Raw genomic sequence first — 14,576 nt, forward strand, 5'->3', positions numbered from 1 at the left:
CTGAAGACCCCTGCGATTATAATGAGGTAGCTGATATTTGAAAGAAAAAAAGACTTTAAATTACAAGGCTTAGGATTGGTTTGTTTTTCTAGTAGGGGAGAGACTCCCCAAAACAAAACACTCGCCCTCTCTCACACAGTTTGGTGAGAGAGCCAGTTTGGTGTAGTAGTTAGGAGTACAGACTTCTAATCTGGCATGCCAGGTTTGATTCTGCACTCCCCCACATGCAACCAGCTGGGTGACCTTGTGCTTGCCACAGCACTGATAAAACTGTTCTGACCTGACCGGGCAGTGATATCAGGGCTCTCTCAGCCTCACCCACCTCACAGGGTATCTGTTGTGGGGAGAGGAAAGGGAAGGCGACTGCAAGCCGCTTTGAGCCTCCTTTGGGTAGAGAAAAGCGGCATATAAGAACCGACTCTTCTTCTTCTACAAACTGAAAAGGGAATGCCTCTTTGAATTTTAGCAAAGCCATTGCTCTTCCCCTTTGCACTTCTCTTTCAAGAAAGCAGTACTACAGGTGCACACAATCTGCAAACCAAATGCTCAGGTGTGCATAATTTGCAAATTGAGTAAAGATGCTTTTATCTCCCATTTAGAGGGAAAGGAAGGGCATACATGGAATAAATCAAGTATTATTTTATATTCAACTGAATGCAGAGTTTGTCTACTGAAATGTCCACAAGTGATCAGTCTACAACATAGCATTACCACACATTCTCCTTTTGCCTCTGGTGCAGTGGGGAAAAGAAAACAGGGTTATACCTCCTTCTCTTCTTCCTGTCTACAACATGGGGGGGGGGGTAGGGGAGATAGATAATGCAACTGATATTTGTTTGTGCCCTGCATGGTGAGCAGCTGCATAAGCAGCCCTTTCAATCAGGCCCCTCATTATATTGTTGTGAAATAAGGAAACTTCCCCTTAACTTATTGCTGAGCATCAAAGCTTACACTCCACAGCTGATGCTTAGCACTTCTGCCCTGACACCTCCTTCACCTACTAGAGTCCTCCCCTGCACTTGCAGGCCTCTTTGGTTGGGAAGGGCTGCCAGAGTAGGCCCAGCCGCTCCACCTGAGTCCCTGCACTTCCCCCAGCTGGCTGTCTTCATTTCTGGCCTGGGAAACCCTAAAATACACTCAGTTTTGGTACTGGACAGTGAGTGAGAACTGGACCGCCTGGACAAATAGCAGGCACCTGGCAACTCTCCTTGCAGCGTCACTTTGTGACTCCCTCCCCCAAGAAGGGAAATCTTGAATAGTCTCTTATAACTTTCAAGCAGGTAGGAAGACTATTAAAATAGTGCAGAGCAAGGACAACCTGATATGAATTGATTTGTGAGTGAGCTTCCCCTCAATCCCAACTTGATGCTCGAGTGAGCTGCGGTGAGGCATTTGGATAAGATAGGCAAGACTGGCCAACTCCTGCCTCATTTTTCCTTGCTATGATCTCTTTTCCTTTCCCAGCTAAAATCCTCAAGCATTGTAAGGCTGACCACCAGCAATTGGGGGGGGGGGGGAGGAGATCAACTGGAAGGGCAGACAGTTGGGGAAATGGCATCATGTAATACTCTAGGAATTTTCCGTAACATTACACAATGTTGTGTCCTCCCAGTTTTGTTCCTGTTGTTCCACTAAGGGTGGGGGCTGAAGAAGCAGAGCAGGGAGGCTGCAATGGAGTAAGTATAACTGGAGTGAGATGTGGGATGGAACACGATTTAGCCTTCATGATCCATGCATGTTGTTTTTGTTTTTAAAAAGACACTGACTTTCTTTACATGTCCATGTGTGGGATTGTTATTCCTTTCCTTCTCCCAAGGCTAATAGCAGCTAGGAGGAATGTTGCACTGGAGAACAGGTGCTAATGTTTAGTGCTCTTCTTTGACATTTCAGGTGGATCAACAGTTTTCTGTTGCCTAGAGTAGCGATCCCCAACCTGTGGGCCACGGACCACATGTGGTCCTTCAACTAATTGGTGGTGGGCCCCGAAGGACGCCTTCTCCCCCCCCCCCCGGCCCTTTACTTCATCCCCCCCCCAGCCCTTTACAACACACTTCATTGTTGTGGTGTGTCTGTATCTTATTTTGAAGGGATGTTTAAACATTACCATAGCGATCAGAGAGCATTAGGGCAGTGGTTGAGAGTAGAGGAGTAAACTACCCCCCCACCAGGCCTCAGTAAAAGGCGTTGAGTGGTCCCCGGTGATAAAAAGGTTGGGGACCACTGGCCTAGAGAGATGATGAGATCCTTCTATCACGGATCTTCATATATCCAGTTCAGTGTGTGTGCATGCTCACAGTTGGGGAAGAGTGAAGTCTTAAGGGCAGTTCACATTTTACAGAGTGGTGAGAAGTTGTTTGGAGAAGGAAGCATTACAGACCTGTGGGGTTTTTTGTAGGGCATACTTCATTTGCAAATGTACAAGGAGGCTTCTGGTGGAGGCAAACAGGCATTTCTACGGGGCTGCAGATTTGCCGGGAGGGTGTAATAAAAGTGTTTAAATTTATACACAATATTTAGCCAGTGAATAGAGGTCTCCTCTGAACACTAGAACTCTAGCAATGCAGTCCTAAATAGAGTGATGTTTTCTGAGCTCATTGACGCATGCGTGTGTATATCTTTAAGTGAGCCCTAGTTTCTGTTTCCCCTTAAAGCCTCTGTGGGTGGGGCCTCTCTTAGGTCTTGTGGTTGCAGTCTCCCACTGTGTGCAAATTTATGGGCCCCACCTGTAAGTGATTTCTCCCAGCTGGAAACAATAAAGCCTGTTGCTGGAGGTATCACAGTCTCAGGGGTGTGCTGGCTACAGAGCAAGAATGAAGGGTGATGGGAAGCAGAATAGGTAAGTTTGTTTCTACTCACCACACCATAAAGGATGCTGCCATCTCAGTAGACTTTAGGAAAGTGGCAGTCTGTTTAGGCTTGCGGTGCCAGTCACCCAATGATATGGACCAAGCAGCAGAGCGTACTGTTTGAAAAACAACAACATATAATTAGTAATGGACAAGAGGGGATTTACAGTACTTGCAGGAGCTATCTTGTTTCCCCTTCCTTTCCCCACTTTTTCTTCCCTAACAGACATTATAGTCTCTCCCGTTATCCTGGTTCTTACTCTCAGCCTAATCTTCCTCAGTATTCTTGTGAGGATAAAATGGAGGAAACTAGAACCATGTCAAGTGCTTTGGATCCCATTGTGGAGACTGGAGAAAAGTAAATTAGGTATTATGTCTCAGTGCCTTCCTGAACTACTGGGTCCAGTAAGTGAGAGAACAGCCAAAATGGTCCATCTTGGTTTAGGATGATCAGAGCTTGAGACCTAAATTGGGTCAACTACAGTTAGTCCTTGAATGGGAGACCCCCCCAAGGAAGACTGGGGTTGCTATGTGGGGAAAGAGAACGTTAAGCCATCTCTGCTCGTCTCTTGCCTGGGGCAGCCCTATGGCTAGGGTTACTATGGGCTGTGACTTGATTGCACCTGTTTTCCCCCATTAGATTCTGAGATTTTGTGTTCTAGCCAACAGTTTGTTTTGTTAAACTCTTACTTTATTCTAATAGCAAAGCCAGCCAAATCTTTGGACACTTAAATCCAGGATTGGAGCTATGAATGATCAAGACAGAGCCTTCTACAAACCTGAACAGGCCCCCAAGGGTTGCAGAAAAATGTGCAATCTTAAAAAAAATAGTTGTGATTTAAAAAATGCAAAACTATCAAAGGAGAGCCTGTAGCTTTAAGTGATAGCGTCCCCCAGTGGCTTCTGCTAGGCAACCACAACTTTCCAAGTCTGGGTTTTAGGGAGTAAAAATACAGGGGGAGAGAGGAAGGCCCTTCCAGGACTATTTTGACCAAAGGATTCATTGGGACCAGGCTGGGTTAGGGTTGCCAGCTCTAAGATGGGAAATTCCTGGAGATTTTGTGGTCAAGTCAGAGGCAGAGGCAGTGGGGGAGGGTAGAAGCCTCAGCTAAATATAAACCGAGATAATAATATTGTTTGATTATTAATGCAGATTGTTTCATGTATGGTTCATAAGTTCAATGTAAACTGCCCTGAGCCTCCGGGGAGGGTGGTATATAAATATAATAAATAAATTAAATAAATAAATAAATAATGCTATAGAGCAGGGGTAGTCAACCTGTGGTCCTACAAATGTCCATGGACTACAATTCCCATGAGCCCCTGCCAGCAAATGCTGGCAGGGCTCATGGGAATTGTAGTCCATGGACATCTGTAGGACCACAGGTTGACTACCCCTGCTATAGGGCCCAATGTCCAAAGCAGGCTTTTCTTCAGAGCAACAGATCTCTGTCATTTTGAGTACAGTGGTAATTCTGGTCTCACCTGGGGAGTGCCTGGAAGCAATCCCTGGGTGACTTGATACCATCTGGTTTGCATGCCTTAATTAGATTCAGCTACTCACAACTATTTTACAGCAGCACCCTTTGAAAACAAGTGTGGTGTAGAAGATAAAGCTTCAGAGTAAAGCCAGGTCTGAATTCCAATTTTTCTGTGGAAGCTCACTAGCTGATTTTATACCAGTTATAGATTTTTAGCCTAACCTGTCTCGCAGGACAGATTCTCTCAGTGGCTGTTCCAGTGAGTGAAAGGTAGTGGGTGGGGGCAGGATGCTTTCTAGGGCTGTTTTGGCCATTGAAAGAAGCCTCATTGGGAACAGGCATCACTATGGTTCCCAGCTGACCATGTTCTAGTCAGTAACCTGGCAGCTGCATTCTGAACCACCTGCAGTGTCCAAAGCATTTTCAAGGGTAGCCCTACATTGAGCAAATTTCAGTAGTCCAATTTGGAGGTGACTGTTGCATAGTCTGACCCAGAAAAATAAGGAGCCAACTGGTGGGCCTGGCAGAGATGAAAAATCTGACCATGCTCCCATGGACATCTGTTTATCCAGTGATAATATTGAAATGTTGACAACTCTTGAGTGGCTTAGAAAATTATGATGGGTGTGATGTGAAGAGAGTGAAGGAACACAACATTGTCTTTCAGAATACTATAGTTGCGGGCAATTACTACGAGAGAGAAATTACTTCCTACTCTGTGTAATTAAGGAATACATTTGAATGTACCATGATGCAGAGTTAATGGAATCCATTTTTATTATAGTAGCTAAGAACAGAACTCCTATGTTTTGAGGTTCTATACCAGGATGCTTGTAATGGCTAACTCGAAATTGAATCTATCCATCATTCTCTGTTTGTGAGCTTTGGCTAGATAATGTTAGGGAGAGAATGCTGGACTTTGATCTCACCCAGCACAGCTGTTGTATAGTCTGTAAAGTATCCGTGGCATTGAGAAGCAGTAGTCCCCTCCATCTCTGCATTTCAACATTCCTCGTGGCCCCCACTTTACTGTAGTGCTCAGTAGCTTGAAGATATAATCCTCTTTACCTCGTCACTATCCCACGGATTCTTAAAAATAGCACAGCAAGCTGCACATGCCCTATAAAGTTTCCTGAACACCTGTAAGGATATTATTACTTGCAAGCATTTGCCCAACATTTCCAGGGTACCAAAATGGTGCCCAAAGTTTCATGAAAAGAAGAGATCCTTGGGGAGTTTGGGAATTAGCATGCATGGCTAGATAGAGAATCTGGGGAGAGCAATAAAGTAAGGAGGATGATCTTATTTGGCTTTTGGGTGAAGATGTCAGACAGGTGGACAGATAGCCGACTAGCTGGCAATCAGAGGCTAGTGATAGGTAGCATGGCACGTTACTGCTCCTCCAAATCTGCTTCTTGGGATGACTTGATTCTAGAGTGGCCCAAAGAGGCCGTTTTTCTGATTATTAGGTGAGGCAAGGCATTAAATTTGTTTCTTGTGTAGGATGTGTTATTCAGCAGATAAGCTTGCAGCATCCTACATAAGCCAGAATTAATGCATTTTTTCTATATTCTTAGGATGATTATTTCACCCACAATAGCTGATTTATGTAATGTGCTCTTCGCAGTGCTTTTTTTTTTTTTTTTAATGAGCAACCTCTGATAGATTCAGACTTCAATCTTTCTAGAAGTGATAGGAGCAACTTTACCCCTTCAGGCATGCCAATAACATGTGAGCACCAATCCTTTTAAAGGTTTTATTGACAACTGTTTCATCACGCAACCCTGAGACTGAAAACCATGAACTTGATTTTAACAAATATACCTGATAAAAGCAATTGTAAAGCCGAGATGGGGAAGAAGAAAGGTGGAAAAGCAGGAATAGGGGAAGAAGACTCAATTGATCAGTTGTTCTGGTGTTCTTTATGAGAAAAATGATTTTCAGATTATCAAAGTTTGGCTTTTTTTAAAAGCGTTTTATAGAAGGGTTGGGTTTTTGCTATGGGCATGTGCTGGGTTTGCTTCAATTTACAAGAGAGTACAAAAGAGATACTGCAAATGTTGGACAAAGTACAGTAGAGATTGAAAGCCTGCATTCTTTCATCAAAAAAGTCAAGTGAATCTCTTCTTCTTTTCATGCTACTTGTCTAAGATACACGACAGCAAAAGATTTTAAAGGTGTTTTAATTGGGTTTTTTTTGTTTGTTTTTACTTAGGGTAAGTTAACTGTGCCCTGTACCTGTCAAACTTACAGAAAACATTTTTTAAAAATGGTAAATTCTATCCCACCCCATCCTCCAAAGCTATTAAAGAACTCCTGTTTTTATCACATGTGAATAGCAACATGTATCCAGGAGGTTGCCATTAGAAATCTGTTCGTAGTTGTATAACAGTATTAAAAAAGATTATAGAGACAGAAATATTTGTTCCACTCCATTTAGCCAGAAAACAGAATATCTCTGTACAGCAAGAAATATGGGCAGTTTATACAGATTTTATGCGTTTAATCTGTAGGCAGCACTTTCCTCCCTCTGACAGACATATGCTGCATGAACTTGAAAAAGCCATTAAAAATCAATGCAGAGTAAATTCTAGACTTGTGTGCATCCTGTTTATCAAGGGAACATTGACTTCAGATCTTGGACCCATTGTTTCATATTAGAATATGTAATGGAGGCAATAATAATCTACCATTGAGCACGCACAGAGCGCATTTCTTCTCAAGTAGCTTATTGGATGTTGTCCCATTTGGAGTTTGTTGGAAGGACTTTCTGCATAAAGCTCATGACACTGGCAGATCTCTGTTTACACTCTGTGTGCATTCCTATAAGCATTCCGATAATTTTAGCTAGAAATTGTCTCGTCAACCAAATTGCTCTCTTGAGTCTAATTTGAGGCTCCCTGGGCTTTCAGTACATTTCATTCATGAGGAATAATATGTGATATGTCTTTAGACCAGTGGTAGTCAAACTGCAGCCCTCCAGATGTCCATGGACTACAATTCCCATGAGCCCCTGCCAGCAAACGCTGGCAGGGGCTCATGGGAATTGTGGTCCATGGACATCTGGAAGGCTGCAGTTTGACTACCCCTGCTTTAGACCATTCAGTCTGGGGGGGGGAACCCCCACCAGTGTGGTAATGGCATGGTTGGAAACCGGATGATCTCTAAATATGTACTAGGTATGGTTATGGATGTCAGGATCCGACAGCTGTGAATTTGGGGAGATAAGAGTTCTATGACGGTTTTATAACCAGGACATTTTGTAACACCGAATGCCCATGTTGCCAATTCTCTGGTTGCTCCATAAATAAACACAAAGTGCTGAGGACAAAGATCACATTGAATCAGTTTGCTGCTTAGTCTCCCTTTTTTAAAACCTGTTTTTTTTAGCTCACTCTTCTGAGGTGTCCACAGACATTAATTAGATTTGTGTCACTGATAGGGGAGATGTGACATTAAAGCAATGGCTTGTGATTTAAATCAGTATCTTGCAACTCTTCTGAAAGAATGCACCTTCTCTGGCACCAATTATTAAAGAAATAGTAGGTCTTCAATTCCTTTTTTAACAGTTTTGTGAAGCAAAAGATCTTCCTGCATCTCAGCAGCTAAAAATCTGAGAACAAGGAGATAGGGTGTTGGGCTAGGATAAAGTTTGCCTGGGCATTGGATACCCATTTCTCAGTGAGTCACTGCCCTAAAGGGCTTCTGGTCCAACAACTTGGCCAATGTCTCATGGGCGACTAGGCTCAGACGCTTCAGAACAACAATTGGGGTCAGCTCACTGGACATTTCCTCCTACGCTGCTACTGGGGAAAACGGGAGTTGATCTAATGCCCATTGGTGGTACTGCTTAGAACAGGGGGCCCTGCACATGCCATTCAGTTTGGCTTGCTCCAGGGTCATATTTTGCTTCCTTATCTGCTCCTGAACTAGGGTCTGAGAGATCCATATCCAAGTTCCCATTTTGCCACTCCTGGACCCTGCCATGACAACAATCTCATGCCTAACTCACTGGGAGCCACCTATGAGAGACATCAGAAGAAGGAGCTGTCCCAGGCCCAGGACTGGGCTGGCTATGTGGGGCCTAGTATCCCACTGTGGCCCTTTGCTTTAGAGCCACTCTGAGGCCTGGAAATAGCTTTGAGTTGTAGCCGTAACTTGCTGTCAAGTTCAGTACAGATCAGCTTAGGCAGAAGCCAGGCTCAGCAGCAGTGGGCACCTGAAACAGCCTCCTGTTGCTAGTGGGGGATGCCTGCACTGGGGAGATTGCAGCCTTCTTAGACAAGTGGAGAGAACCTTCCTTGGCTGGACAGATCTTACATCTTTCTCCCTCCTCTTTTAAACTAGGCCATGCAGTGAACATGTAGCCTGAACGGAGGTCCTCAATCTTTTGGGGCCTGCAAGTACCTTTGGATTTCTGACTCAGGATATTACTCAGTCACAAGGGGAACAGCCAGCCACAAAATATTAGGGAGTGAGATGAGATTATGCAAAAGTCTAATACTAACTCTGCAATAATTCCAACAGAAGTTGTTTTACAGGATGTCTTTTAAAATGAATATATATTTTCTTGCATGCACACAGCTTACCTTCAGTCACACCATGCAGATCCTTGTCTTGTGACTGCACTCTGCACAGCCAATCAGAACTTGCTGACCAGAAATCCGACTCAACATTTCCCTCTGGTGGACACCAGGAATGGTGTCAGCAAGCACCATGGTGTCCAGAGGTGCCACATTGGGGGAATAGATGCAGCTTTAGAGAAGGAATCCTTTTCTGGCAGGAGACCTTTCACTGACAGCCGAGTTTACTTGCAGCTATTCATTAAAGCAGTAAAAAATGGGGGTCAGGAATTATGTATTACAATTCTGCGATGTCACTTGCGGCATAATCCCAGAAGTGAAGGCATTAGGGCTGGTGCAAAGTAATGGTTGCACCAGAAGTAAATGCTACAACATTGGACTGATGTATCTTTGCATGTTCCTGTTCCCATATGCCTCTTGCCAGTTGCCAGCATTTGGCTGCTCCTCCCCCACCCCCAGGTGAAACTGAGTGATACATTTCCTCCCCTGTTTTGGCCCTTTAAATCAAATTTCCTTTTCCCAGCTATTAAGAAAAAGGGAGGGGCGCTGGCTTGTGGGTGGGCCTTGTGTAACTTCCATCTAGTTTGTGCTTTTGTGTAGATATGGGGAAAGAGTGTGTATCAGCAGCAGTGAACAACAGAAAGATGAGGCATTGTGGATGCAGTTCTTAGCTGTTTCCATGCAATTTGCAGCTGCTTCCATGGTGAGGGAATATTTTTGTAAACACCCAAAGTTACATCACCCGCAAAATAGTCCAGATCAACATTGAGGGTTTTTTTTTTTTTGCCACAAGGCAATAGTCCTACTTTAAATATAAATGGCAGCAAAAATTACAGTAATTCTTGACCTACTTTTAAATTATTTTTAGAAGAAAAATGCTGGGAAAGTATTGCTTACATTTGCCGAGTCTGCAGTTTCTATCAAACATCCAACATTCCTTTGGGCTGATTAGTATCTTCTGAAAGAGGGGTAGCTTAAAAAAAATAGAAGACTGTGGGCTAAACTAGATTTGAGGATATCCACAGGTTTGATCTGCAGATGCTTGCTATCATTTAAAAGTGATTTAAAAATGCAGGCAATCAGCTGGAGGCTGGGGGGGGGGAGAGTGGGTGGTGGCCATCAGCCATGGCATGACATCATTTCCAGGAAAAACCTGGAAGTGATGTCATGTCTTTCTAGGAATTGCTGGGATTCCTAGAAAGGACTGACGTAAGTTTTTCCTAGAAGTGCCCTCGTTCTCAGTGGTACCCCGTCAAACAACTTGGAAGCACCCTCCTGCCACATCTGTCCCTTGGCTGACACAGCATAGAAGGAATAAGCAATGTATATTCCAAACATTGTCTGAGTGTATCAAAGGTAAGGGGGCTGTTTGCCTTCCAGAATGAGGAAGGGTAACTTAGAACAGTGCTAGAAAAGTAAATGGAAGCAGGAAAAGAGGAAAGCTCCACATAAGATGGATTGATTCAATAAAGCAACCCATGGATTTCAGTTTGCAAGACGTGAGCAAGCCTGTTAATGATAGGACATTTTGGAGTTCATTCATTCATCGTCTCCATAAGTAGGAATCAGCTTGATGGCCTCCAGTGGAGCAGTGGGAGTCCCATTGGCCTCTATTAAAAGAGCACACAAGGAAGAGGACTGCAGCTCAGAAGGGGGAAATGGGATCGCCATGGTACCCAAGGCAGTTTTCTGCCCATCGCTTCATTGGAATATGCAAGATTGTAGTGTGCATGATTCAAAATGAAATGAAGAATATCCTACAGGAGGCATCAGAGGAGACATGTATTTTGCACAGAATAGGAACTTCCTGATATTTTTCAGATATCCTGTGTCCTGATTGGAGACTTCCTGCTCCCTTGAGCACACTTCCTCCTAGTTTGCCTCCTGAGCAGACTGAATGAATACAGAACAGCCATTAGACAGTTAGTTAGGACACTCCTAGTTCTATACAGTTATTTCTTTTAATAATAAAGCTATTCTTTTAAGCAGCCTGATGCTTTGCTCTCATTGCTACTCTACCAACACACTTAGTTCTAAACTGGGCATTTTTTGGTGTCTCAATTTCAAGTAAAGTGACCAATCAGATTGCTTGGAGCAGCCTGTCACTCAAGGCTCTTGGTTTCTGTGATGAAGTTACCCTTCACAGTCCTTCAGCTGTTTGTACATAGAATCATAGAATCAGAGGTGGAAGGGGCCATACAGGCCATCCAGTCCAACCCCCTGCTCAACGCAGGATCAGCCCATCCGTTCAGAACCATCTGTTCTAAGCCTTTAAAAAGCACAGTGTGTCACATGTTTTCCATATAGCGACAGGTTAGGGCTATCACGTCTGCCCTGGCCACCAGTGGTGGCTGGGAGTGGTAGGTTGCCAGATCCAGGTTAGGAAAGTTTTGGAGATTTGGAGGTGGGCCTATGGAGAGCAGGGACCTCAGGGAGGTACAATGCCTGAGTCCATGAATAATTTCCCCTGTAGTCTCTCTGCCCTGGTCCCTCTGGTGGTGGCTATTCCATCACTTACCTGACACTAGGGTTCTGGTGAAAGAATACTGTAGTTTTCCATGGAGTACACATATAGATTTCTAGGACAATCTCTTATCCAGATACTGAACAGATCAAGTTTGGCTTAGGCAGGTTTCCCCCACCCCCCAGCAGCTGCGATCTTCTCTCCCTGGGATAAGAAAGGCAATGTCATAAGGTTATATTGCTATATAACATTAAGTGCAACTGCTTTGTGAATCCCTAGCTCTCACCTAATAATAGGAAGGAAGTCTGTAGTTTCTTATGTTGCAGAAATATGTTTTCCTCTTATTTCTCCAAAACAGGAGAGACCCTTAAAAATCAATCTAATTTTATGAAACCATTAATTCAAACGCAACTATGGCTCCTAGTGGTGGTGGGACAGGAATGGCTGTTGTAGGGACCAGAATTAGGTTAGGAAAAATGGCTGCCATGTTGGGGGGGGGGGATCTGAACTTTCCCACCCACATGGCAGCCATCCAAGCTTTGCTGTGATGTTTGCCAAAGCTTTGCAGTAAAGGATGTTTGAAAAGAACTGGAGAGAAGCTGTGGAAACCCGTCTTCCTAAGAGCTCTGAACCGAGGGCAGATAGCCTGTGTGGACATGGACTTGGTAACAAAAGCTTAAAAGACATCCCCACAAGGCAAAAATAGGGAATGTGGTTTATCAGGGACAGGTATCAGAAAAGCCTGGCACTAACAATTTGGACCAGTGGCATATATTTAATCAGAACTAATTATTTGGGAGGCTTCTTCATTACATGTTCAGCCTTCTATGCTGTAAAGGGACTGTCTAAGCATAATCCTAATAGCTGTTCAGGGTTATGGCATTTTCTTTTGAGCACATTTGCAAAAGAGCTGAGAATGTTACTATTGATCATCATCAGTTTCCTATAGACTAAACAGTAGTGTTAACTCTTTGTCTGGGTCTGTTTGATGTAGCCTTGTCATTTATCCTATTTGGTTCAGTAGTTCCCTGCTGGTTCAGGCCTCCCACGCACCATTACATCTGGGCTAGCTGGAGAATTGAGGAGGTCAGAAATTTTGTGTGATTCATCAGTGTTACATCTGGACATCATCTGCTGCTCTAGAACAGTCTATATCAGAGGGAGTCAACCTGTGGTCCTCCAGATGTTCATGGACTACAGTCCCCATGAGCCCCTGCCAGCATTTGCAAGTGCTGGCAGGGGATCATGGGAATTGTAGTCCATGAACATCTGGAGGACCACAGGTTGACTACCCTTGGTCTATATGATTGTATCACCAGATAAATGTCTAACAAATTTTAAAAATATATTAAAAATTAACTCCCACCCATTTAAGAAACCCTTCCAGAGCTGCTAAGAAACCCTAGGGTTACCTGAAACCCTGGTTGAAACAGCCTGCTCTAGAAGGTTTCCCAAAACTATATGGTTATAAAATAGTTTGGGAAGAAGTCTAAAGAATCAGCTGATGTGTCTATGTCATGTTTGGATTTTCATCTAGAAATGATGCTGATGTGTTGTGTGACATTTTCTGTTCCTTGTGTTGCCACCAAAGCACTTGATGTGTTGGGCAGTGGCCTAGCAGCCCTCATTTCCCCAAAATCATAGAAGTCCAAAATGAATAACTGACATAGTGTTGCTTTCCAGCTGTTACATATCCTCTGGTATCTAATGAGTTAATTATTTTCAATATATTTTTAGGAAGTGATTACAATGAAAATTAAACTATTTGTTTTCTTTGTTCTTAAAGGTACCATTTTAGCTTGCCCAAATTCTTCTGCACAAGATCTAAAGACAGTTCCTTTACAGAAAGAACACCTCTGTTGAAAGTTCCTTCTGAAGAAAATGGGTAGGAAATGTATATTTGATATTAAGGCCTCAATATGCGTTAATCTTGAATGGTATATTTCTGATTGTACATCTCTGAGTTTTAGTCCTTTCTCACCTATTTTGTACAGTCTCAATTCTGAAAATCTGCATGGTGGTGCTGCATGCCTCTGAGAGGAGTATAATATGTATAAGTCTCCTACAGTATTTGAAGGTCTGGAGACTTTTCATGCTAGCACCACCAGCGCTGCTAGGAATATGTGGTATAGGGTTGGCTTGGATTGGGAAATCCTTGAGATTTGGGGAGGGAAGGGATTTCAGCAGGCTACAATGATGTACAGTCCACCTGTTTTCACCAGGGAGCTGATCTATCTAGAATGGAGATCAGTTATAATTCATGGAGATTTCCAGGCCCCTTCTGGAGATTAAATCATATAATTTCTGGGCAATCAATTTCTGATTGCCCAGAAATTATATGATTTATACACCAAACAAGAGTGACTTATGATTTTGGCCTGCTGATTTAGTTTTTCTCTTATCTGTACCCTTCTGGAGATTGACAACCCTAACTGTTTTATTCCTGCTCCATCAAATACTGTTCAGAGGCTTATAAATATCAAGGCCCCATGTGGAATGTTGACTTGCAGGATGGCACCCTGGGCGTTCACATGTCTGTTGTCTTAAACAAGGCCGCAGCTTTATTATTAACTCCACAGGAGTGTTGGCACAGCACAGGAGGGGGAGCTTGACTTGCAGTCAGCTGACCACAAGAACACAGAGCCCAGCAGAACCCTCGGGCCTACCCAGTTCTCCCACCAGGAACTTGGGTCCCCATACCATTGGGATCCCACCTCAAGGGAAGTGTCCAGCGGCACCCTGGGGGCCACCCAGTTCCCTCCGCCATGAACGTGGGTCCCCTTGCCGCTGGATTCCCACCATAGGGAAGTGTCCCCACGTGGGGTGCCAAAAGGAAGCACACACTTCCCTTGGTCCTACCCCAGGCAACCCAGCATTGTAAATCCTTGGGTGCCTCTCTCCCTTAGTCCCACCCTGGGCTACCTGGCACTGTGAGCCCCATGCTTCCCCTGCTGGGTTGGCCCACTCACAGGCCTGCCACCTCTTAAGGAGGCCACGGATCTGGGGAGTCCAATGAGCAGACCAAACTCACCCCAAAAGCCTCCATCCCTTACCAAATGCCAGCTGCGACGAAATTTAAAAATATATACCAGTAGCCCCTTCCATACCAGAAACCATATTAGACAACATAAGTGGGTGAGTGTAAGGTAAACTGCTCCCATGGTGGGCTGGGTGAAAGAGGCCAGGCCCTTTGCACGTGATG

The 14,576-nt window shown here is 44.1% G+C and overlaps 1 protein-coding gene across 2 annotated transcripts in view; it reads left to right on the forward strand.

Annotated features, from left to right (window-relative positions):
* The window catches only part of OCA2 (OCA2 melanosomal transmembrane protein), a 195,156-nt gene that overhangs the window by 30,126 nt on the left and 150,454 nt on the right, over nucleotides 1–14,576 (forward strand). The window contains exons 1-2 of one of the 2 annotated variants that reach the window (XM_077343423.1): nucleotides 2,684–2,836; nucleotides 13,161–13,259. In XM_077343423.1, coding sequence (XP_077199538.1) covers nucleotides 2,811–2,836; nucleotides 13,161–13,259 — 125 coding nt within the window. In that variant the 5' untranslated portion in view covers nucleotides 2,684–2,810. Of the gene's footprint in view, nucleotides 1–2,683; nucleotides 2,837–13,160; nucleotides 13,260–14,576 lie in introns of those variants that run through there. The other variant, XM_077343422.1, reaches the window with a different exon arrangement.

This window comes from Paroedura picta, chromosome 6, assembly GCF_049243985.1.
Source record: "Paroedura picta isolate Pp20150507F chromosome 6, Ppicta_v3.0, whole genome shotgun sequence".
NCBI lineage: Eukaryota > Metazoa > Chordata > Lepidosauria > Squamata > Gekkonidae > Paroedura > Paroedura picta.